We start from the raw sequence: 25,377 nt of genomic DNA, 5'->3' as shown, positions 1-25,377 counted from the left end.
ACACTTGTATGGGGCGTGGGGTTGTGTCTTAATGCTGTTTATATTATGTAATGGTGGACTTTGTGAAGGTATTAGATCATTACAGTGTGAACACATGAGGGCGCTGTTCTGACTTCCACAGATTGTTTGTTTCCAATATTTTTATTTCCACATTTGGAACACAATAAAATGTCATTTTGACTTTTGTGGATTTACTGTCAACATAAACCCTCAATACTAAACTTGATATTTGTCTCACTTCGTGGGGTGTGTAATTGATAGCAAATAAGTACTTGTTGGGTGAAATACTACTTTAAGGACAGTGATGATGGAGACAGAGTGATGTCTATTACTCTAAGACACGTTGGTACAACAATTTAATTTATTCAGTTTTTTCCCCCCTTTTCATCTCATAGGCCCATACATATAGTAATCATCTCACTGTCTGTAGAATGAGGTACCACACACACACACACACACACACACACACACACACACACACACACACTATTGATAACAACAATCACCCCGTCATCTCATCACAATGCATTGTATTGATAACAATCACCCACAATGTCAATAATAATATTAACAGTCTGGAGTCTGACTGTAATATTAGTATAATAATAACAGTACAGGTCATCTCTATTATACTAGAAAGGTTCAATCAACACCTTCCAGAAGGTTTGTTTTGTTTCACTGTGATGGCAGAGGTATGTCATAAAAAAAGATTGGCCATTTTCACCATCTTGTAAACGTATAAGTTGTGAGTTCTGAACAATAATTTGGACAGATCAGTGACTCTGTGCTCCGCAGACATCCTTGTGGTATGCAAGGTATATTAAAAAAGAAGGTAAGGCCACAGACATCATTTTCGGTTTGCCACCCATGGAAGCGCCCATAAAAGCGTCATGGCGTATCCATGACGTCAGCAGCGTCTCTTCCTTCAGAAATAACTTTTTGGTGGTATGTCCTCATAGATCAGTGACTCTGTGCTCCACACACATCCTGGTGGAACGTCCTTAGCATGTCCATCTGAGCAGAGCGGATCAGGACGTGAGGTCTGATGGAGAACAGCCTGGAGCACGCTTCTTCTGGACTGACTCTGTGCAGCTGAGAGAGGAGAGAAGAGTTTACATCTGTGGAGCTGTGCAGAGGAGACGACAGTTCACATACAGTACAGATGTGTGTACACATGTGGAGAGGAGAGGTTCACAGTTCACACATTAGTATAACATACAATTGTATACGTCTCTGTGGAGGAATACCAGAACGCCTCAACAGTCGCCTCGGCCGTAGAGCTGGCGGAACGGTAGAACGGTCTCTGCCTAGTATTCCTGAACGTAAACTATGCCTAAACTGTTGAACCGAACCTTATTCCTAAACTTAACCTCTGTAAACTATGCCTAAACTAAACCTAACCTTATTCCTAAACGTAACCTCAGTAAAACTATGCCTTACTTACCCTAAACTTATTTCTAACCTTAACCTCAGTAAAACAAATACAAGAATACAAGAACGGTGCAGTCGGCGTGGAGAAATGAGGGCAAGCATGTTTTAAGGCGAACATTCTGGTTACCCTGTGGAGAGGAGAGGACAGTTCACAGCTCAGTATAAAATAAAGTAGAGATGTACCAATACTTGTTCTGACTTCCCGATACCCATAGCTTACGTATGGGTCGACTCGATAGTATACCAAGAGTTTAATTTAAAAAGAGGACAGTGGTTGTCAAAGAGGGGGTTCCAAATGGACCCTTACAGGTCTGTAACTCTGAGAGTGTACACATGGAACCAAATGGACCCTTACAGGTCTTTAACTCTGAGAGTGTACTACAGATCGAACCAAATGGACCCTTACAGGTCTGTAACTCTGAGTGTGTATACATGGAAACAAATGAGTAATGGACCCTTACGGGTCTGTAACTCTGGGAGTGTACCAATGGACCCTTACAGGTCTGTAACTCTGGGAGTGTATCAATGAAACCAAATGGACCCATGTGTATAGGTATGACTAACCTTTATAAGGTAAGCAGCCACCATGGTGGCGCTACGGGAGCGTCCAGCCTTACAGTGGACATAGACACTGGACCCCTCCTCTCTGAGGCGGAGGGTAAACTCCACCCCTCTGTGGAGGTCCACCAGACTGGGGACCCCCGTCAGGTCCACGGTGCTCAGAACCAGCTGCTCCACCCCGGCAGACTGCCACTCCTGTAGAGACACACAGAGCATTAAATCTAACATACCCTAACCAGAAATGTGCGTTTTGCAAAAGACCCATATAGGTGTATCCCAGGCCTAATAAAAGCCTCATAGCACCTGATTGGCTCATATCAATCTGTCTAATCAAAGACTCAGAGCACTCTGAATATAGCCAATGTATAGTTCCAAACATTGGAACTATCCCATTGAGATAGAATGAGCACTTCCGCATTCCATTGTTACAATGGGAGTCAACGCTAGTGTCGCCACTCTCTTACTAGATTACTCTGGTTACTCTAGATTACTCTGATTGGCTCATATCAATCTGTCTAATGAAAGACTCAGAGTTGATTACTTAACCAGTCCACTTTTCACAGTCAGTCAGTTTGCCCTCTTCAGACACAGGCAGGCACGTACAAGTCTAGTCTGTCTAATGAAAGACTCAGAGCACCTGATTGGCTCATATCAATCTGTCTAATCAAAGACTCAGAGCACCTGATTGGCTCATATCAATCTGTCTAATCAAAGACTCAGAGCACTTGATTGGCTCATATCAATCTGTCTAATCAAAGACTCAGAGCACCTGATTGGCTCATATCAATATGTCTAATCAAATAAAATAATGTACTCACCGTGGCAGAGTTGCAGAAATAATGGGTCTCATAGTCTTCATTCATGGTGACGACACCTCTGACATGCTCCTGCTCCACCAACTGCGCACGCACGCAGGCGCACGCACACACACACACACACACGCACACACACACACACACACACACTTAGACCTGAGGCAAATTCTAGCTAACCTAAGGTTTCTGGAAATCTTCAAATTCTTATTCAACTTATTATTATTATTTTTGTTTAAATATGTTGCTACATGTATAGCAACAACTAATGAGACACAGAGGTAGCTCCCGGATTCAAAAGTATAACAAACAAAACAACATATTTACGGGTATTTCGAGGTTGGCCAAATCCGCTATTCCTTCATGCAGTGAAAACAACATAGCTTACCACTGGAATTTCCCTAGGGGACATACAAGTTCTTACTTTTTGTTTTGTTTGTCATAGCACGTACTGTATAACGTATTGCATCGGTGTGGTTGTTAAGGAGTTGCGACGGTTTGGGCTTTACAGTATACCTTCTATACCTTGTGAATACAGTAACTAAACCTTTCATATATATGGATGTGATTAAACTGATTATAACAGGGATAGATGGCTAATACCGACAATAACCCTCTTTGACCTACTTACTTACATACTGACTTATGTGATGTGAAGGTATGCATGTACTGTATGTTGTGCAATAATGTGTGTATAGCTGAATGAAACACATCATAGAATAGATAATAGAGATAACATCATATCTGACCTCTGACCTCGTCAATAAGATAATGATATCAATCATGCCATCTCTACTGTGTGTGTGTGTGTGTGTATAGACTGAAGTTATACAGTATACCGACCATGCACTAAAATGTTTACATTAATCAGTACCCGTTTAGTCACAGTCACACAGTCAGTCACACACACACACACACACACACACACACACACACACACACACACACCTGTTTAGTCATGGATCTGAAGGGCAGAGCTCCTAGCAGCACGGTGTCGTCTACCCTGTTGAACCATCGTCTAGACGAGACCTTCTCCATCACAACGTTGTAGGCCAGGGTAGGGTAGAACAACACCCTGGCTGCTGCTGCTGATAACATTGTTATACCTAGAAAATAAATAGAATAAATATTAGCGGGGTTGAAGAAAAGGCCCTTCTGTGTGGAGTTTGCATGTTCTCCCTGTGTCCCCTAGGGTAGTACTAACCAGTACCCTCACAAAAAAACATGCATTGAAGGAAGCATTAGGTCAGTCCGTTACTCTCCCCAGGTTGGCAAAGGGAGTGTAGAGCCCAGGATTACATTAGATAATTGACACGTCACTGGGTGAAAAAATGGGTTACAAAATCGGTTACATCACAACGTTGTAGGGTAGAACAGATGGATGCATGGACTGTCAATGGCTGGTGTTGCAACTCTAGATTCAACATTTTAAAAATAAATCTAGTGTTGCAAATTGCGGCTATATGAAGCCTAAAACTATGTATAGGTAGGTTAGTCATTTAATATCAGACACTGAACCTAGCATCAGTCTAAAGTTTGGACTCTAAACAATATCTGTACATCAATAACAGAACACACACACACAAACGGCTGGCATAGAACAGCAGAACAGCAGTCTGCCTGATGTTTAAATCATTATTTTTAAAACTAGACAAACCTTGTATATGGGGGTCCTTAGGGGTCTGTTTTCAGATGGAGGTCCTTGACATGAAGTTTCAGAACCACTAATTAGTTGAAATCACACTTTATCATGAATCTGCAACTAAATAAATAAAATAACATATACTAGCGGTCGCCCCGCGCCCTCCCGTCCGTCGGCTAACTAACTAACTCACTTAATCACTCACACTAATTCACTAACTCACTAACTAAACACTATACATCAAAATGCTGTGCTGTCTCTCTACATTGCTTCTTGGTTCTCCAGCTTGCTTCCAAGGTCCAGCATTCAACCCATAGCCCGGGGGGATGTTGCCCTGTAATTGGCTGATTAGTAAATGTGGTTGCCATGACAACCAAACTAGCCAATCACAGAGCGGCTAACAACCCTTCGGACGATGGCAGCATCTGGACTCTTCTTTATTTTCCGAAAGTCTAAAGAAGCATCGGTGGCGCGTTGCTGCCCTCTACACGTTGTTTTAGGGATTACGGGATGTCATAGAACAAAACAAAAATAAAACCGCCTAAAAGCTACATAACCATAAATTGTTAAAAAATATATATAGTTAAAATAGATTGGTGTGTCCCAACGTGTTGAATTAGTTTGTTTATTCAAAAGTACAATATATATAGGCTACAATACAATAGTACAATACAACTTATAAAATAGCTCAAGGCTCTATTGCTGATTACTTACAGTAGGTCGAACCGCCGCAGTGGTGCCCGGTTAGAACTTAAACCAGGATGCTTCAACTTCTGCTTCACCCTGAAGCCGACCCTTGTTATATATTCTCCAACTATGCTTGTCACGATGACTAAGCCAGTTAGATCTATCCATATATGGTTCTACGACATCTATCTGATATCAGCACTAGGTCGGCTCGGGCCAAATATAGGGATTGTCATGCTAGACATGTCATATGTCATATCGCCCATGTCCTAGTCGGATATCCCCATATGGGGACTAAATATCCAATGAGCCACTACTCAGATCCAACAACATGACTGGAAGTGAGAGACTTCGTTACAGCCACCCCAGATTTCACATTGAAATCTATAGCCTACCGTATCCAGAAGTTTCCTTTCTTTCGGATAAGTTCTAACAGGCCAGGCCTGATAGTTATCCAGCAAGGGAGTTTTGTAACAGCTTCCATTCATTGTCTTTAAATATTGTATTTGAAACTGAAGGATGATCAAATAAACTAAACAAGGGAAACCCTCGAAGATGTTAATATCTCTCCATTAGTCTGCTGACAATCTGTGTATGCTCACAATCCAAGCTCTTTGGCGATAAATGCTCCCTCAATATTATTGACTTGGTTTGGCTGTGCGGCAGGAGATACCTCGGAAGATACAGCCACCCTGTGCAAAACTTGAAGATCTCTCATGATTCTGATACGCAACTCTTCAGGTTGACCCTTCAATCCGACCTGCTTGGCAACTGTGTGTAACAAAATGGTTCGCCCCAAACCATCATCCAGAACTGCATATACTTCCATTACTCTGCCACAATTGCAAATTAGAACTTTGCACACTTTTAACATGACATTTCTGATTTCTCCCTTTAGGTGGTGGATAGCCCACATGCAAGGACTCTCCTGCAGTGACATTGTGATGCTGGCGAACCAGGAGGTAGAAGCATATAGTCAAAGGAGGGCTGAATTAGAACACCTGCAAGAGTCTTGAGAGCACAGTTGTTGACAAAAGAGGAAATTCTGCCCAGGAATCTTGTTCTTTGATTTACTTTTTTGATCACCTTTGTTGCCATGCTTTCACCTGACAGTTTGTTGTCAAGAATACAGCCCAAATATGTCATCTCTTCTTTGCTGGAGATTACTATCTCATCTATTACCTTGAAATCATTTACTTTGACCTTACTGAAGGAATGTTTGGATCCGAAAAGATTGTTGCAAAAAACAGGTGTAGTGAGAGTTTGTTATTATTGATAAGCCATGTGCAGATTTTGGTGAGTGAGCAGTTTGGACAGTAGAGTCACAAACTAAGGTTCTGTGACCATCCTCTGGCAAGGACGTTTTGCTGATTGATTTGACCTCTATGGACCCTTTATTCATTAAGACATGCGAATCCCTTGACTCCTTCAAAAGAATACGAGACGGCTCGCCCCTTTTCCAACTCGCCCAAAGTGGCGAAGATCGGTCGCCTCAACGGGAAGAGCGGTCGCCCCAACGGGAAGAGCGGTCGCCCCAACGCGTGGAGAATTCGCCCCCAAAAGTCCGGAGAATTCGCCCAAAAGTCCGGAGAAGTCGCCCCAACAAAGAGAGAGAGAGATTTTTTACATGTAGCTGTTATGTCTCACTGACAGCTGTTTGATTGTGCTGCGCTCTTGCATATTCCTGTGTAGTTTGTGATGATTGGGGGGATTATCTGGGATCGACTACTTCAGTCTTGACATACAACATGATGTGTGATGATGTTGCTTTGCCTTATTATTGACTCTGAGTTTTGAAAGTAAAGTAACTCGCGAGGGCGAGTTGGAAAAGGGGCGAGTCGTCTCGGTACCCTTCAAAACCGCTCTCAAAGGGCACCTACGGATGGCTGCAATTCAAAACTGGCCCCCGTAAAATCTGAATCCCCCCACCCCCTTTTTCCCTCACTGTATATGTTTCTTTTCCCTTTTTACCTCCATTATGATGAATTCCTGTTCTGTTCTTTGTCTAGAAGTGTCTATTTGTACGTCTCTAAATGTTTTGATGAATTGAACATGGTGGACCCTCTTGTAAACAAGTGTAATGCTTAATTGGGTCGTCCACTCACAGTTAACAGCCTTTGTATTGAGTTTGTGCTTGAAATGTACTGTAATTCTGCAAACTGTTAATAAATATTTCAATCAATCAATCAATTATAAAAGATTCTCAAAAATCCCAGCATTTTTTGCTAGAGGACCAAATTCAAAATGGCGCCCGGCGCCATAGCCAAAAATGAACTTTTGTTCCAGATGACCTAGAATCATGTATATAAAGTCAGGCTCCAAAGTGTCTTCATAATGAAGACACTTTTCCATACAAGTCAAAGTTGAAATGTGCTCCATGCATAATTTTAATTTGACCAACAACAAACGAACGGGTTCTAACTGGTTCTAAATGTTCTCCTTTGACAAACAATGTTCTAATATGATAAATAAGGTAAAATAAACATGAAATAAACACGGGGCGAGATATCCGTGCGTTGGGGCGAGATATCCACGCTGTGGGGCGAGCTGTCCACACTATGGGGGCGGGCTCTCCACGGCTCGGGGCGAGCCGTCATCACTTTTCGAAATTCTGTGGCGAGCCGTCTTCACTTTTCGAAATTCTGTGGCGAGCCGTCTTCACTTTTCGCGAGGGCGAGTTGGAAAAGGGGCGAGTCGTCTCGGTACCCTTCAAAACCGCTCTCAAAGGGCACCTACGGATGGCTGCAATTCAAAACTGGCCCCCGTAAAATCTGAATCCCCCCACCCCCTTTTTCCCTCACTGTATATGTTTCTTTTCCCTTTTTACCTCCATTATGATGAATTCCTGTTCTGTTCTTTGTCTAGAAGTGTCTATTTGTACGTCTCTAAATGTTTTGATGAATTGAACATGGTGGACCCTCTTGTAAACAAGTGTAATGCTTAATTGGGTCGTCCACTCACAGTTAACAGCCTTTGTATTGAGTTTGTGCTTGAAATGTACTGTAATTCTGCAAACTGTTAATAAATATTTCAATCAATCAATCAATTATAAAAGATTCTCAAAAATCCCAGCATTTTTTGCTAGAGGACCAAATTCAAAATGGCGCCCGGCGCCATAGCCAAAAATGAACTTTTGTTCCAGATGACCTAGAATCATGTATATAAAGTCAGGCTCCAAAGTGTCTTCATAATGAAGACACTTTTCCATACAAGTCAAAGTTGAAATGTGCTCCACAAATTAAGTTGCGCGCACACAGTGACAGTATACAGTATACACACCCCACACACAATGCAATTCAATTAAAGGGCTTTATTGGCATGAGAAAACATTGTCAAAGCAAAAAGTGGTAAATTGTGCATGTATAGCGCCTTTATCCAAGGTGCTTGCGGCTTTACATAGATTGTGCATCAGGCTACATTCACCCTTTCATACACTGATGGCGGAGGAAACCATGCAAGGCACCAACCTGCACACCTGCCCTGCATGTGTGTATTCCGCTGGATTCGGAGAATGGATTTGCAGAATTCTCAATTCTGTGTGTAGGGTCTCGGTAGCCTCGGGTTGCGATATGTATTGCAAAGGCAGATGAAGGCTGGCTGTGCCCTTTCTCTTCGCAGATGAGTAAGCCTGGGACCTATAGGCTGCGCCAGGCTAGGGTCTCGGACCTCTCGGTTTGGTGTTTTTCAGAGGTCTTGCTATTGTTCCCCAGCTCTCACAAACATATAGGGAAATTGGTTATATCACAGAGTCCAGTATTTTAAGCCAGGTTTTAATTGGGCATGTATATTTTGATGTTTCTTTTGATGGCATAGAAGGCCCTTCTTGCCTTGTTTCTCAGGTCCTTTACAGCAGGGGTTCTCAACGTTTTTGGCTGGGGACCCCCGAAAATGCTTTGGCCGTGTCTCGCGACTCCCGCCCCGCCCCCTCCCCACCACCAATACAAATTGAATAAAATATACATCATAAATAAATACTGACACCTTAAGGAAAGTTTATGCATGCATTATGTGCATGTACATGTACATGTACATGTACATGTACATGTACATGTACAACTACCGGTAGGCTATGTAAACTCTACATTTCCATTTCCCAGCCATCCAGTTGCAAAAAAATATATACCGGTATATATTTTTTAAATCATTTCGGGACCCCCCCGAGCCCCGAGGCGACCCCCAGGTTGAGAACCCCTGCTTTACAGCTTGGTTGAAGTTCCGTGGGCGCGCACGCACGCACGCACGCACGCACACACACACACACACACACACGCTTTTTGATGACGTTAGCGTCGTATCCAGGTATCGATGAAGCATTCTGATGGCGTCAGTCTCGTATCCTTGGTGTGTGTCTGTGCAGCCAGGGTGCTCTGCAGACTGCCATTTTACAGCCAACATACAGGACTGAAGCTACAGTTCCCTCTGCTGACAATAATGATAAAATAATAACAATAATGATATAGGCAGCTGCTACCCTATCTAGCAACACCACACAACAACACTAGTCACAATAACAAACACAAGCCTACCTATACCACACACACCGCCGTGCACTGTGCGTGGCACCCTGTGGGATTATAAAGGACTGGCTCTGGTAAGTGAAGTTATAAAACCACAACTTTATATAACATCAACATCACACCTAGCACCTAAGCTAAAGCTAGCCAAACAACAGTTAGCCAGCTTAGAAAGCTACGCTGGTTTAACTTCTGTTTGGCTATCTTAGCTAGCTGGCTATTAGGCTAACTGTCAGTCAGGTTTGCAAACGACAGACAGTTGTTGACAACGGTTACCTTGGCTGGCTGGCTAGCAGAGCAGCTGTAGCTCATTAGCCGTCCAACAGCTGTATGTTTTGAGTCCAGCGGTGCTTGCTTCTATAAACACCCAAACATTGGTGCTCTGTGTCTGGGTTGTGGTTCTGCACGGGGCTAAACTATACCCTCCATGTTTCTACTAGCAGTAAAAACATGAAATACATGCGTCATGATGAGTTTAGCTGCGCCGTGGAAGAGCTAGTGGTTAGCATTGTAGCTAGCTCTGGTTAAAGGTTAGTAATATTAGGTTTAAATGCCAGGGGAAGCTAGTGGTTAGCACTACAGCTAGCTCTGGTAAAAAGTTAGTAATATTAGGTTTAAATGCCAGGGGAAGCTCGTGGTTAGCATTACAGATAGCTCTGGTTAAAGGTGTCCTAAGGTTAGTAATATTAGGTTTAAATGCCAGGGGAAGGGAAGCTAGTGGTTAGCATTACAGCTAGCTCTGGTTAAAGGTTAGTAATCTTAGGTTTAAATGCCAGGAGAAGCTAGGGATTAGCATTACAGTTAGCTCTGGTGAGGTTAGGTTTAAATGCCACTATAGTTAGTCCACATTTAGCCAGGCTGCCTGTCTGTCTGATGCTACAAAACTGCTTTTAAAAGTTCAAACTCAACCTATAGAGAGGCTTACATCTGACAGATGAAGCAGGGACCCCTTATCTTAGAGAGAGATGAAGCAGTAGTTATGAACACATTTGCGAAGAAAGCTGGTAGCTTTTACTTTTCAGATTGGTCACAAATTTGGCCAACTTTCCCCAACTACAGGGACACCTTAGCTCTTATCGGAGAGAGAGATGAAGCAGGGAGGGATGTGATATATCTGCTGTGTATACTGTATATATTTCTGTTCTCTGTGTGTGTCTAATAAAATAGAATGTTACTGTATATGCGGCCTGGTGTTGACATAATTATGTTCTCCACGAGTGCAACTCAGCTGATCCTCAATCCACCTCATTGGTTTAGAATTTAGATGGAGACTAAAGAGGGACCACTCAGATGGTCAACCTAAACAGAACCAAGGACGGGTGTATGTATCTAACATGGTTAAAATGGAGTTTGAACGTTTGTATGGGAAGGGGGCGTGTCTGTCATGTATACAGTATACTATGTTAGTCTACTAACTATGTTTATTGTGTAAGTTGATTTATCCACATATTTAGATTTATCTTCATATTTTGTGTATTTCTAAACAGGAAGAAAGAAGACAGTAGAGTGGATTCTATTCATACAAGTAGAACACAGGGTAAGATGTGCGTGCACACACACACACACACACCTTCCTTCCTTCCTTGCTTCCGTCCATCACAGTTGATGATGACCATGGCACGTCTCAATTTGTTGACTTTTGGTGAGTGTGCAGATGACTGGAAAGACTGGAAAGACACACACACACACACACTGTTGGGGTTTACGGTTAATGGTTGCCCGACTACCCGTTGATTAGGGTTAATAACCTAGTAGTGACCTAGTAAATACAACGTCCGGACAAGTGGAGTTTTCTTCCAGGTTGCCCGGCGGGCAAGTGCATTCTGTCTTCATTAAATATTATTGGCTATTTATGAAGAACAATGCTACCGTTTTACTCATTAGCACTCAACTAGCAGTTTCACTCATTCTGGTTTTTCAAAGTAATTGTCGCCACTCTTTTTTTTCTTTTTTTTCTACAAGCTCAAATTTTACGTGTCATTTTATAATGGAAAAGTTACTTTTCGGGCAAGTGGGCAACCTTTGGGAAATTGTATTGCCTGTACTTGCCTGTCAGGCAAGTGCCTCTGAAGACCTTAGCGCCCTATGATGATAAATCAATCATAGTCCTGATAGATCACACATAGATAACTGTCTGATAAAACAATCATAGTCCTGATAGATCACACACAGATCAATCATAGCACACACTTACTTATTTGCTTATGTCAGTCCACCATTGTCCATAAATGATTTCATCTCCTGGGGGAAAGGGGGGTTTTCAGCGCTTGGTGCGCTCATGCCACCCCATGTGGCTGGTGATGACCGATTGCTGATCCACACACTTTTCCACACGTGGGGCAGCAGGTGTGTGTTGAACCTGGTTGGACAGTCCTTGCAGCGCACTCATGCCGCTGCCTGTGCTTCTCTTCGTGTCTCGTCTCAGGGATGTCTTCTCCATGTGGGCGACACCTGGAGGGTGGTATGTTGGCAGTTCTTTAGCAGTCCCTTCATGTGGTCTTTGTAGCGCTTTTGTTGCCCTCCTGCAGACCTCTGGCCGGATTGGAGTTGGCCGTAGAGGAGAGGACCTGTCGAGGTAGACGGACTGTGGGTGATCACATGACTTAGCCAGCAGAGTTGTGCACGTGCCAGAATCATCTCTATGCTGGAAGTCAAGAGTTGGTGCGTTTGTAGATCTCATTATAGGTCATGTGGTGCTCCCATGTGATGCCCAGGATCCTTCAGACAGCGGATGTGAAAGGCCTCCAGGGATCGTTTCCATCTGTAGGGTGTCCAGGCTTCAGAGCCATACAGTAGTGTGGGCACACTTACTGCCTGGTACACTGCTGCCTTGGGTGATGCCTTCAGGTTGTTGTTGGTGAAGACCCTGACCTTAGGTGACCAAACGCGTCGGAGGCAATGTTGATGCGGGCTTGGGTGTCTGAATTAACACAACTGTTAGTGAATATGCTGCCGAGGTACTTGGAAGTGTGGTACCGTTTCTTTCCAGAGGGGTGTGTCAATGTAGAAAACAGGTGTGGGTGTGTGTGTAGAGCTTGGTTGGTGGACTATTTGTGTCTTCTTGATGTTGACCTGAAGACCGACAGCTCTGTAGGTGGCAGCACATTGAGGGCATGCTGTAGGGACTCAGGGGAGTGAGCAATCAGCATGCTGTCATCAGCATACTAGAGTTCACAGACTTGGAGGTGCTGTTGCACCACTCACTTCAGACAGGTCTGATTTTAAAATGTTATCACAATAAACGCTAATAATGATCATAGTCCCATCGCTGTAACGGAGTCAATACTTCCGTATCTCTGTATGTCTATTGAATGTTTTTATGTTCAATTATGTCTCGTCTTGTTATATGTTCATATGTGTGTTCTGTCCTGTGTGTGTGTGTGTGTGTGTCTTTGTCTTGTGACTGTCTGTGTTGTGTTCCAGTATTAGCGTAGCAGCGTAGCACAGCCCTGGATGGATATTCTGGACCCAGAAACCCTGTACCTCTCCTCCCCTTCGGAGCACCCCGGGCAGCCCCAGTCCGAGCTCCCCCTCCCCGAGCTGGATGTGGCACTGGGGGGGTAAGAACCCACCCGCCCGCCCCCCACACCTGTTGGCTTGTGCATGGTCTTAAAGAACGACTTCACCCATTTTCAACCTAGATCATGTGAAACAAAAAATCACACGTGTGAAGTGAGGAGCACAGCGAGGGCAGTATTTATATCAGCCAGATGCCGTCTTATGTTTCCATTACCCTAAACTAAGTCCATAGACTTAGCTGGCACAAATGGCATCATAATGTACCCTAAACAAACAATAAAGTCCATAGATTTGGCTGGGACGGGAAATTTACAAGTAGGCTCTCGACAAACAAGTCCGTAGACTTGGCCGGCCTATGACGTAATTTCGGAAAGCCATGCATTTGAGGTGCTAGCGCCCCTAACCAAATCACACTTGTGTTAAGTGAGGGGTGCCCACTGTATCCGACCTGCAGGTCACATTTACTATGATTTACCGTACTATAAAATCATACATTTCCCGTCAGTCACTCAATTTCCCCATGTATGGGATGCCGTCACTCAATATCCCCATACATGGGAATATCCCTGATGTCATCAGTATTGGCCAGCAACTCTACATCTGACCTCAAACCCTTAGATCTCTGACATATGGATATATGTCAGAACCTGCTCTGACATTCCATCTGTCCATCCTTCCTCTTCGATGTCTCCCTTTTGACTGATACCTGTCCATTTAAACTCTAGACGGGCCTGCCCCAAAGTTATTAGTGCAACCGGCGAAAACTAGAGTTCTCAACAGGCCCGAAAATTAAGGCCCGGCCCTCATCAAACCCTGTACACTCAAGAGAATGTCCACCCTTAGATCTGGAGCTGACCTGTTCTAACATTTCATATGTTGATCTGACCTTATCAAACCCCGTACACTCAAGACATGTCAAAGCATCAATTAACTTGTGTAATAACTTGTGAATGGGAGGGAAACGTGAGAACAATGGCTTCCATTATAACATGCTAACTTTCCAGGAATAGAAAGCCTGCTGTTTCTATTAGCTTCAGATCTCCCATCGATGATGGTAACATTTTATAATGACTATTAGTGAAGACCAATTATATGAAGATAATATATAATGAGCATTATATGAAGATAAAATATAATGATATTATAATGAGCATTAGTGAGGATAATTATATGAAGATATGTTGAAAATGGGTGTAGACGTCCTCTAAGACAGTAGACTTGGGTACCGGAATTCATTCTGTCTGTCTGTCTGTCTGTCTGTCTGTCTGTCTGTCTGTCTGTCTGTCTGTCTGTCTGTCTGTCTGTCTGTCTGTCTGTCTGTCTGTCTCTGCTTGCCTGCCTGCCTGCCTGCCTGCCTGCCTGCCTGCCTGCCTGTCTGTCTGTCTGTCTGTCTGTCTGTCTGTCTGTCTGTCTGTCTGTCTGTCTGTCTGTCTGTCTGTCTGTCTGTCTGTCTGTCTGTCTCTGCTTGCCTGCCTGCCTGCCTGCCTGCCTGCCTGCCTGTCTGTCTGTCTGTCTGTCTGTCTGTCTGTCTGTCTGTCTGTCTGTCTGTCTGTCTGTCTGTCAGTGTGTCTGCCTGTCTGTCTGTCTGTCTGTCAGTCAGTGTGTCTATATACAGAGTGTGTCTGTGGGTCTCTCTGTCTTTAACCCATTTAGACCTGGTGCAACCTATACATTGTTTTACCTTTGAAACCGGATGCTACCTCTTTTTCTATAACTTGTTGTTATACATGTATGATGTAGCTATATATATATATATATATATATATATATATACAGTATATATATATATATATATAAAAATTATCAGTTAGCGTGACTAGACTCATCATCATAATTTTCGACCGCGGCCGAGATCGTGGATTTCACAATATTACGCCAGACTTCCCGGTCTTTCATTGCCATCCCCAGTTCCTGCTTACTGATGCCTGTGTCCCTAGCGATGACATCAGGGAACAACAGTTTTCTACCTCTGGTCTGCTTTGAGCCAGGACTCCAGAGAAGAAGGGAAGATATAACCTCATTGTCAGCTCTAGTGGCCGGCAAACTGTGTTCTTCTGGATCTGACTAGTGAAGAAACACGGGGAAGGTTGCCGTATATTAGATTAGTCGATGGGTGGCTCTTCCAAGACAGATTTTGCGCTCTCATTAGAAGGTGGGTGTAAGTGCCATCCAACCGTTTCTCTAGTTTCTTTGAAAGTGTCCATGTCTCGGAGCCATAGAGTAGAATCGGCTCAACAGTCGTTCTAAATATTTTTACTTTTAACATCTTACTAAGCTGGGATGACCAGATCTTATGCATGTCATTGCAGGCTGACCAGGCCATACCCTTCCTAGTTTGAAAGTCCTTTTGGGAAGAAGATATATATGAACCCAAATACTTGTAGTCATCAACCTGTTTCAGAGGAGTGTTGTTAAGTGTTTTTATAATGTGGTTATTGTTGGATTTGCATATATTTACGTATTCAGTTTTTGTCTCGTTGAAATAAAGACTAAAGGTGGTCGCGTTTGGAAGCGTTTTTCGGAAAACCGATGGAGAAACGCCGCTAAAAATCTGAATTCGCATCCGATTCGCGCCCGGTGTGTGGAGACCTTAACACAGTTGGAGGCCTGCTCAAGAGACTGAAGGAGAGCCTGATGGAATCATGGGAATGGGAATGATGGTGTTTCTTCGTCAGGAGTAAGGGCCGATTCATACTCCTATTTTACCGCTGTTTTGGCGCTGTAGTGCCGAAATGACTTCGGCTCGTCAGAAATTTTCAGTAGCACCGAAGAGCCGACTTTAGGACGGTACCCGCCCCCCCGAACCTCAAATGACGTCACATTGTAGGCTCTACAGAGCCGAACCGACTTTTATTCGGCTCTAAAATAGGAGTATGAATCGGCCCTAAGGGTGATCGCTGAGGTATTTGTATATAGAACCTTTATGGCATTGATAATTTTGTCGGGGATACCATATAATTTAAGAATTTCATACATTTTGGCTCTGTCCACTGAATCAAAAGCCTATATTAGACTAGAGGCCAGAGAGGCTATGCTACAGCTACATGTGGTTGTCGCTTTTAACATTCAGTGCCAGATAAATACCTATGTGCCTATTTTTTTGAATGCAGATGTAGCTGATATGTCTGTGAACATCAAGTAAAAACAGCTAACAAAATACAGGACAAACAGCTGTGCTGACAAGGGAATTGGGTGCGCTTGCTGTCCTTACAAGCTGTCCACCCGGAGTCACTCAGTCACCATGCTATGTGCGTGGACTGTGCTTAGAATCCCCCACGGCCAGGGTTTGTAAGGAAATCAAGCGCTCCCCCATCTCTAGTTCAGCCTACTGTACAGATATGCTGGATCACCTGGGATTGATATAACTGATTTAAGATGTAGGTTATTGTGAGATTTAGTACGTGGTCTAATCAGGAACCAGAAAATCAGAATCAAGGATTGGGAACCAATCACAGTGGTTACCAGATGTTTTAATTCGAGAACCCAAAAATGTATTTAGGTTTTTGCCGTGCGGGACCCAAACTAGTGACAAAATATATATAATATTTTCAGAGCGCAACCAAGCATAAAATGAATTGTCTTTTAGTTCTACTGGATCTCTTCTCCACTAGACACATTTTAGTCTAGTGTTTATTTGTTGCTGCAATTGTAACCATATTTAGTCATAGTTTTAGTCATCATAGCCTTTTTTTTATTTAGTTTTAGTCGACAAAATATAACTGTATGACAGACGCACACGCAACGAACATACACACGCACGCACACACTCGGGCCCACTAGAACAACAGGACAAACACGCCGGAACCTGATTGTCCTGAGGTCCAGGTCGGATGCGTAGCGGGATTAGCTGTGAGTTGTTATCAACACATCCATCTGACAGCAGCTTTTTATCCTCGGCTCAGATCTGCTGCTCTGGTGGAAAACTCTGACAAAGAGCCGGAGCATCAGCACTTTCATTGTCCCTCCCTCCCACCCTGTAGGGGGGGCTACTGCCCCTGTCCCCCACCCTACTTGGGCTACTTGTAACAGTGTTTCTGCATTGCAGCATTGATAGTTAAGTTACAAGTAAAAAATATGAGTACTTTTTCCATTACTGACTAATGCCGGATGAGAATGAAATAAATATGAAGCTATGGTGACTAAAACGATGATTAAGTGAGGGGGGGTTAATTTAGGGGTCCTCTTCTCTCTCTCCTCTCATGTCTGTATAGTTAGCCTCTCCCCCCCCTCCCTCTCTCTGTATAGTTAGCCTATCTCTATCTCTCTATCTTGTCCCAGTGTCCAGTAAGGCCAAACCCTGCAGCTTGACCACTTTGTGTGTGTTTTGACCTCCACGTTCTCCCCCCCCCAAACCCACCCCTCAGATTTAACCATTTTCCTCGCTTTTTGTTTCGAGTAAGGAGATTTGTTTTGTGTTTGTTGCGTGTGTGAGTTTATTTTTGTGTGCGTGTTTCTTTTTTTCTGTGGATTTCAACATTTTTGGGGAGTTTTTTCCGCGACTTGGACCCCACTTTGTGTCTCCATGAGGATCGAGTCAGAGTGAAGCTGTCGAGTCTCTCATCGTCGTGGTGTTTAGCGTTTTGAGTCTGGTCTCTCCGTCGCTTCGTTCTGTTGTGTTCTCCAGTCTAGAGAGACCAACTCTCACACAGGTAGTCTCGTTTTGTGTGACTCTGGAGTTTTGTGGTGTTACAGTCTATCAAGTTGGACAGTTTTCTGGTGTTGCAGTCGATCAACTTGGACAGTTTTCTGGTTTTACACTCGGTCAACTTGGACAGTTTTCTGGACAGTTACAGTCGATCAAATTGGACCGTTTTCCACTTCAGTTGTTGTTCTTCTTGACTTCACTGTGAGACCGTCGGCGTCATCATGGCTTCTTTTAAGCTGGACTTTCTGCCTGAAATGATGGTGGACCACTGCTCTCTGAACTCCAGTCCAGTGTGAGTAACTGTGTTTTAAATGATGGTGGATCACTGCTCCCTGAACTCCAGTCCAGTGTGAGTAACTGTGTTATAAATGATGGTGGATCACTGCTCTCTGAACTCCAGTCCAGTGTGAGTAACTGTGTTATAAATGATGGTGGACCACTGCTCTCTGAACTCCAGTCCAGTGTGAGTAACTGTGTTTTAAATGTTGGTGGACCACTGCTCTCTGAACTCCAGTCCAGTGTGAGTAACTGTGTTTTAAATGATGGTGGACCACTGCTCTCTGAACTCCAGTCCAGTGTGAGTAACTGTGTTTTAAATGATGGTGGATCACTGCTCTCTGAACTCCAGTCCAGTGTGAGTAACTGTGTTTTAAATGTTGGTGGACCACTGCTCCCTGAACTCCAGTCCAGTGTGAGTAACTGTGTTTTAAATGTTGGTGGACCACTGCTCCCTGAACTCCAGTCCAGTGTGAGTAACTGTGTTTTAAATGATGGTGGACCACTGCTCTCTGAACTCCAGTCCAGTGTGAGTAACTGTGTTATTAGTTGAAATGATGGTGGACCACTGCTCTATGAACTCCAGTCCAGTGTGAGTAACTGTGTTTTAAATGATGGTGGACCACTGCTCCCTGAACTCCAGTCCAGTGTGAGTAACTGTGTTATTAGTTGAAATGATGGTGGACCACTGCTCCCTGAACTCCAGTCCATTGTGAGTAACTGTGTCCCACATCCTGCCAGTCACAGCGGGTGCCACGCCACAGGTCCAGGGGTGCCTCAGAATACTTTGATAATATGTTTCACTTCAGTTTAACCACTTTAGACCCTCTCTATGCTTAGTAAAATGGACCAGAGTCTCACTGTACTTGATGAATTATTTTTTCCATCTGCCCCAACTCTCTTCACCATATTTTCCCCCAATCTGTGAAAAGAATCCCAGATAAGTGCATTTTTGTAAATCTATTTACATTGAGGCGACCGGAGACATACAGTACATTTTTGCATGAATGAGCAGTACATTAGCGTTACATCTCTCAATGCAATATCCTTTAATCCTAAAAACAGGTCTTTTGTCTTTACCTTGGCATTTGGGTAGCTTAGCTTTAGAGCCCATGTACTCATCTTTAGAGGTCAGAGGTCATGTACTCCAGTGTTTTGAGTTGAATTTCACTTGAGTTGAGTTGTGTTCCGCAATGATCTGTGACACTGCCGTGTGTGTGTGTGTGTGTGTGTGTGTGTGTGTGTGTGTGTGTGTGTGTGTGTGTGTGTGTGTGTGTGTGTGTGTGTGTGTGTGTGTGTGTGTGTGTGTGTGTGTGTGTGTGTGTGTGTGTGCGTGTGCGCGCGCGCGCGTGCGTGCGACTCATACCCATGACTGACTTTTCATTCACCTGAAGATGACTATTTTATCTTCATATGATTGGTCCTCACTAATGCTCATTATATTTTATCTTCATATGATTGGTCCTCACTAATGCTCATTATAATATGGAACCATTTTTATCTACTCACTCTGTAGTCTGTATCTCCTCATCTGAGACAAGCACAGACCGAGAAGAAAACAAATGATACCATTTTATCATGAACATTAGTGAGGACCAATTACCTCCCCCTGGCCAGCCTGATGGAGGGGAAAGGAACTGGTCGGAATATCGTGTTCCTTCCACTCGCTACATCCGACCGGGGAAACTTCCCCCCCTGTCAGGTGAAAAGAAGCAGCTTGGACTCCTCATGCATAGAAGGAAACACGAGGTCAGTCCGCTGCCCCCCCAGGTTGGCAGAGGAAGTGTAGCGTCCAGGATTACATTAGATAATTGACACTGGATGAAAAAATGGGTTGCAAAAAAAAGTGAGGACCAATTTTACGAAGATAAAATATAATGAGCATTAGTGAGGACCAATTATAGGTAGGATAGGTTGAAAATGGGTGAAGTCACAATGGAAAAGTGAAAGCAGTGTTCTGTTGATTTAATTAAATGTTAAGTTTTGGTATTCAATTAATTCATTCTGAGATGCACAGCATTTTCAGTACAGTAGGTGAATAATATAATACAAATTTACAGTACAGTACTAGTAGTTGAATAATATGACATTTTTCAGTAAATTAGGTGAATGATATAATAATTAATAATAAAAAAATTCTACATTAGCAGGAATGTACAATAGTTTATACGAGCGAGCCGTAGGGCAAGAGAGTCGCCGTGTCGGACGTTGCGATGGCCGCTAGAGCCGACTCAGCGCCGTTCAATTATTTTCCTCTTACGCACAAGGTCGGTATCGGCCAATCATGACTGAGAAAAACAATCTGTGATTGGGATCGGTCCCAAAAAACCTGATCAGAGCATCCCTAGAAACCACTCCAGTGACCATGAAGTTGATTCGTATGTTGTGATGTGTGTGTTGCTCCTCAGAGGTAAGAAGATGAACGGGTCTCTGGACCACCCCGACCAACCGGACATGGACGCCATCAAGATGTTCGTGGGGCAGATTCCTCGCTCCTGGTCGGAGGAGCAGCTCAGGGAGCTGTTTGAGCCTTATGGGGCTGTGTACGAGATCAATGTGCTGAGAGACCGCAGCCAGAACCCTCCTCAGAGCAAAGGTATGAACTGTCCTCTCCTCAGAGTAAAGGTATGAACTGTCCTCTCCTCCGAGTAAAGGTATGAACTGTCCTCTCCTCAGAGCAAAGGTATGAACTGTCCTCTCCTCAGAGTAAAGGTATGAACTGTCCTCTCCTCAGAGCAAAGTTATGAACTGTCCTCTCCTCAGAGTAAAGGTATGAACTGTCCTCAGAGTAAAGGTATGAACTGTCCTTTCCTCAGAGTAAAGGTATGAACTGTCCTCTCCTCAGAGCAAAGGTATGAACTGTCCTCTCCTCAGAGTAAAGTTATGAACTGTCCTCTCCTCAGAGCAAAGTTATGAACTGTCCTCTCCTCAGAGCAAAGGTATGAACTGTCCTCTCCTCAGAGCAAAGTTATGAACTGTCCTCTCCTCAGAGCAAAGGTATGAACTGTCCTCAGAGCAAAGGTATGAACTGTCCTCTCCTCAGAGCAAAGGTATGAACTGTCCTCAGAGCAAAGGTATGAACTGTCCTCAGAGCAAAGGTATGAACTGTCCTCTCCTCAGAGTAAAGGTGTGTCCTGAGAGACGGAACCCTCCGACCTGTTCTGTGTTCCTGGCCATGATTTCAAATATTAATATTATGGGGGGCTGGCTGTTTAGAGCGGGGGGTAATGAATTTTGGTTTACATATAAGTCAGTCAATTGGGTTTGTGGGGAGGGGGGGTTTAAGTGAGGCTAAGCTTCCACCAGATCTAGGGGGCTAAAGCCCCCCATGGGCCCCCCCGGAGCCATCCCTGAACGTACTATACAATACTCTTGTCTTACAGGCTGTAGTTTCATAACGTACTAAACTGTGTCTTACAGGCTGTAGTTTCATAACGTACTACACTGTCTTACAGGCTGTTGTTTCATAACGTACTACACTGTCTTACAGGCTGTAGTTTCATAACGTACTACACTGTGTCTTACAGGCTGTTGTTTCATAACGTACTACACTGTGTCTTACAGGCTGTTGTTTCATAACGTACTACACTGTTTCTTACAGGCTGTTGTTTCATAACGTACTACACTGTGTCTTACAGGCTGTTGTTTCATAACGTACTACACTGTGTCTTACAGGCTGTTGTTTCATAACGTACTACACTGTGTCTTACAGGCTGTTGTTTCATAACGTACTACACTGTGTCTTACAGGCTGTTGTTTCATAACGTACTACACTGTTTCTTACAGGCTGTTGTTTCATAACGTACTACACTGTTTCTTACAGGCTGTTGTTTCATAACGTACTACACTGTTTCTTACAGGCTGTTGTTTCATAACGTACTACACTGTGTCTTACAGGCTGTTGTTTCATAACGTACTACACTGTGTCTTACAGGCTGTTGTTTCATAACGTACTACACTCGTAAAGCGGCGCTGGAAGCGCAGAACGCCCTCCACAACATGAAGATCCTGCCAGGGGTGAGTACCTAAATCTATAGTTGATTTAGTCGATTAAAATGTATTTTGCGTTGAAATGCCTGATTCATACTCAGCTGTGTTCCGATCTACAAGCTGCGACATGTCGTGAGCTTGTAGATCAGTTGTGTGCAGTCCTGCACACAACTGATCATATAATGACTTGTCTTTTAGTTCTACTGGATCTCTTCTCCACTAGTCTCTCCCTAACATTTTAGTCTAGTTTTTATTTGTTGACGAAATTGCCAAAATATTTAGTCTTAGTTATAGTCCAAAGTCGTCATAGCTTAGTTTTTTATTTCGTTTTTATTTAGTTTTCGTCAGCCACTTTTCGTCATAGTTTTAGTCGAAATTTGGTCGAAATAAACACTGGGTGGTAGGCTCCTTTCACGCCATTTCCCAAATCACAGATTAGGCTCGACAAACATTTTTTCAGAATGATTGAAACCATGTTGACATGTATTTATCCTGTCATGTACAGTACTGTACATGTTTCAACCATGTTGTATTTATTGTCATGTACAGATTTAAACCATTTTGTATTTATTGTCATGTACAGATTTATACCATGTTGACATGTATGTTCATGTACAGATGCATCATCCAATCCAGATGAAGCCTGCAGACAGTGAGAAAAATAACGGTGAGAACTTTGTTTTTTCCTATGCCCAGCTTTCCGGGTTTGTATAAAATAAATACAAAAGTGAAGATGGAAAAGTGAGAACGCAAATTGTGATTGGCCAGAATGAGATGATAAGAGAGATAATAATAGCAGCCCTCACTTCACATGGGTGTGATTTATTTATTTTAACTAGAAATGCACTCTGTCGAGCTGTCAACTTGCGCTTTGCACCCAAGTTGGCCATGAAGGGCCTACTTGTGCGTGATCAGAGTGCGCAACTTACCTCTGACTCTTGTCAACTTACCGTCCCTCCCTCCCTTCTGCCACCAGTTTGACTGGTGGTCTATTCTAGACCGTGTGAGGATTTCTAGTATGTTTTTTTTCTAGTATGTATATTTCTAGTATTCTCTTTTCCATTGTAAATTGCACACTTCTTTGGCAAATGGGCAAATAGAAACAGACAGAGTATCAGCATCCATGGACTTTTTAAGTTATGTCAAATCAATTTAATTTGCCATAAGCAGACTCCAATCAAGTTATTGAAACAGGCGATATCCACTACAATGTGTTCTAAATGTTTTCAGTGTCCTATATACGTTTGAAACTCAAATTGGTTACGTCATCCACATATGTCGGTGTTGTCGCTCGGCCAATCAGGGATTGTGTATTTTTGGTGGCGTCGCTCGGCCAATCAGGGATTGTGTATTTTTGCTGGTGTCGCTCGGCCAATCAGTGTGTTGTGTAACTTGGATTGGCTCCGTATGTTATGCCAATTAATTCCACCTCATTCACCACACACAGTTCTGTGTTGAACATCCTCCCCACCGGGAGGATGTTCTGTTGTATCCTACTGACTCACCTACCAGTGAGGAGGCCCCACCGGGAAGACATACAGTAGAGCCTTGGTCCCTCTCCTCCCTCCCAACACTCCCTGCTGACAGGTGCCGCCCCCCAGCCTGTAGGATTACGTACAGTGACAAATATCACCCTCCTCCCCGCCCGGCTTCCCTCCACCGAACACACGAGACAATTGTGTTCAAGCAGACACTCGACCACCACGGTGGACTCGAACCCACAACCTCTGTGGTGGTAGGCAGGGACTTTACCACTTCGCCACCGATTCTCGGCTTTGATGGATGTTTTTATTGAAATAGTTTGTAACCAAACCCGTGTGTGTGTGTGTGTGTGTGTGTGTGTGTGTGTGTGTGTGTGTGTGTGTGTGTGTGTGTGTGTGTGTGTGTGTGTGTGTGTGTGTGTGTGTGTGTGTGTGTGTGTGTGTGTGTGTGTGTGTGTGTGTGTGTGTGTGTGTGTGTGTGTGTGTGTGTGTGTGTGTGCAGCGGTGGAAGACAGGAAGCTGTTCATCGGGATGATCTCTAAGAAGTGCAACGAGAACGACATCCGACTGATGTTCAGTCCTTACGGACAGATAGAGGAGTGTAGAATACTGAGAGGACCTGACGGTCTGAGTAGAGGTATGTAAATGCACACACACACACACACACTCGAAATAGGTGCACTCGTCTTCATCCTGGGGCGGAGCAAGCGGGATGTTTTGATATCCCCGAGCTGAGTGCTCACAGGCAGCTGGTAACAAACAACATTAGCAGCTACACTAGCGTGGAAGGAACACTGCCTCCCTTTAAAGTTGTCCGAAAATAGATTCAAACGCCATTTAATTCATGTGTGGGGAAAAACATCATTGCTATGGCCGCTGAGTGGGCTCAAGTTTGTATTCTATTGTAAAAGGTGTCGTTATGTTTACATTGTTAACATAGGACTAAACTAACAGTGTCCTCTTGTTGCAGGGTGTGCGTTCGTCACGTTCACAGCCAGACAGATGGCTCTGTCAGCCATAAAGTCCATGCATCAGTCTCAGACCATGGAGGTAAGACTCTTTTACAATAATAATTATAATAATAATAATAAATATAGCAAGCAGCGATAACAGGGGCCAAGCAATAAGTAAATAACTATGCAATATGCAAAATAAGCCATTATAGCTGGGTCTGAATTCGTCCAAAATCAACAAGATCGTGCACTTGGTGACAAGTTTTTGATTTTTGGTATGATGGTAGGTATGGTTATAAGGTTTTCAAAAACCTCTTTTATCAATTATTTTGATTTATAACCATATAGAGCGTCGCAGTCCGCAGACCAAACAAATAATTACAAAGAAGAAAAACAACAAAAAAAGTGTTGTAACCTGCCGTTTTTTTCTTCTTTCTAATTATTTGTTTGGTCCAAAATATTGTTTGTGTTGTCATGAGTTGTCACGACTCGAGTTGGCTTTGTCCGCGGCGTAACCGTCTTTAAATAAATACTTTAAGAAATGTCTATGAGAATAATGCATTGGGTTTCATTTCCTGGTCCAGGGTAGGAGGCGGGACTGCGACACTCTATACTGACCCATTTAATATTAGATTCATTGCAAACGGACCACTAGGGGGCGCTCCCAACTCGTTTGCGATGGTTTTTGAAAACCTTATAACCATACATACCACCATACCAAAAATCAAAAACTTGTCACCAACTGCACGATTTTAACGAATTCAGACCCAGCTATTAGAAACATAGAACACAATCCTGGTCTCTAAACAAACTGCCTCCCCCTGGCCAGCCGGGGCGCCTGATGGAGGGGAAAGGAACTGGTTGGA

The 25,377-nt window shown here is 43.6% G+C and overlaps 2 protein-coding genes across 8 annotated transcripts in view; one reads left to right on the top strand and one right to left on the bottom strand.

Moving 5' to 3' along the window:
- Nucleotides 1-152: 152 nt before the first annotated feature.
- Nucleotides 153-4,762, bottom strand: ptpmt1 (protein tyrosine phosphatase mitochondrial 1). The gene is made up of 5 exons (XM_079497983.1): nt 4,462-4,762; nt 3,753-3,910; nt 2,811-2,891; nt 1,996-2,187; nt 153-1,092 (listed from the first exon to the last, which is right to left on the bottom strand). The coding sequence occupies exons 2-5, from the start codon at nt 3,900-3,902 to the stop codon at nt 961-963; spliced, it is 555 nt and encodes a 184-aa protein (XP_079354109.1). The 5' UTR covers nt 3,903-3,910; nt 4,462-4,762; the 3' UTR covers nt 153-960.
- Nucleotides 4,763-9,497: 4,735 nt separating this feature from the next.
- Nucleotides 9,498-25,377, top strand: part of celf1 (cugbp, Elav-like family member 1) — a 32,878-nt gene continuing 16,998 nt past the window's right edge. For 3 of the 7 annotated variants that reach the window (XM_079497978.1, XM_079497975.1, XM_079497976.1), the window contains exons 1-8: nt 9,498-9,724; nt 11,135-11,184; nt 13,071-13,207; nt 20,496-20,683; nt 22,022-22,104; nt 22,696-22,744; nt 24,061-24,195; nt 24,529-24,608. In XM_079497978.1, the coding sequence (XP_079354104.1) occupies nt 13,101-13,207; nt 20,496-20,683; nt 22,022-22,104; nt 22,696-22,744; nt 24,061-24,195; nt 24,529-24,608 (642 nt within the window). In that variant the 5' untranslated portion in view covers nt 9,498-9,724; nt 11,135-11,184; nt 13,071-13,100. Of the gene's footprint in view, nt 9,725-9,978; nt 10,178-11,134; nt 11,185-13,070; nt 13,208-20,495; nt 20,684-22,021; nt 22,105-22,695; nt 22,745-24,060; nt 24,196-24,528; nt 24,609-25,377 lie in introns of those variants that run through there. The other 4 variants (XM_079497977.1, XM_079497981.1, XM_079497979.1 and 1 more) reach the window with 4 other exon arrangements.

This window comes from Electrona antarctica, assembly GCF_951216825.1.
Source record: "Electrona antarctica genome assembly, chromosome: 3".
Lineage (NCBI taxonomy): Eukaryota > Metazoa > Chordata > Actinopteri > Myctophiformes > Myctophidae > Electrona > Electrona antarctica.
The sequence above is the reverse complement of the archived record's forward strand: the minus strand, read 5'-3'. Positions and strand labels throughout refer to the sequence as shown.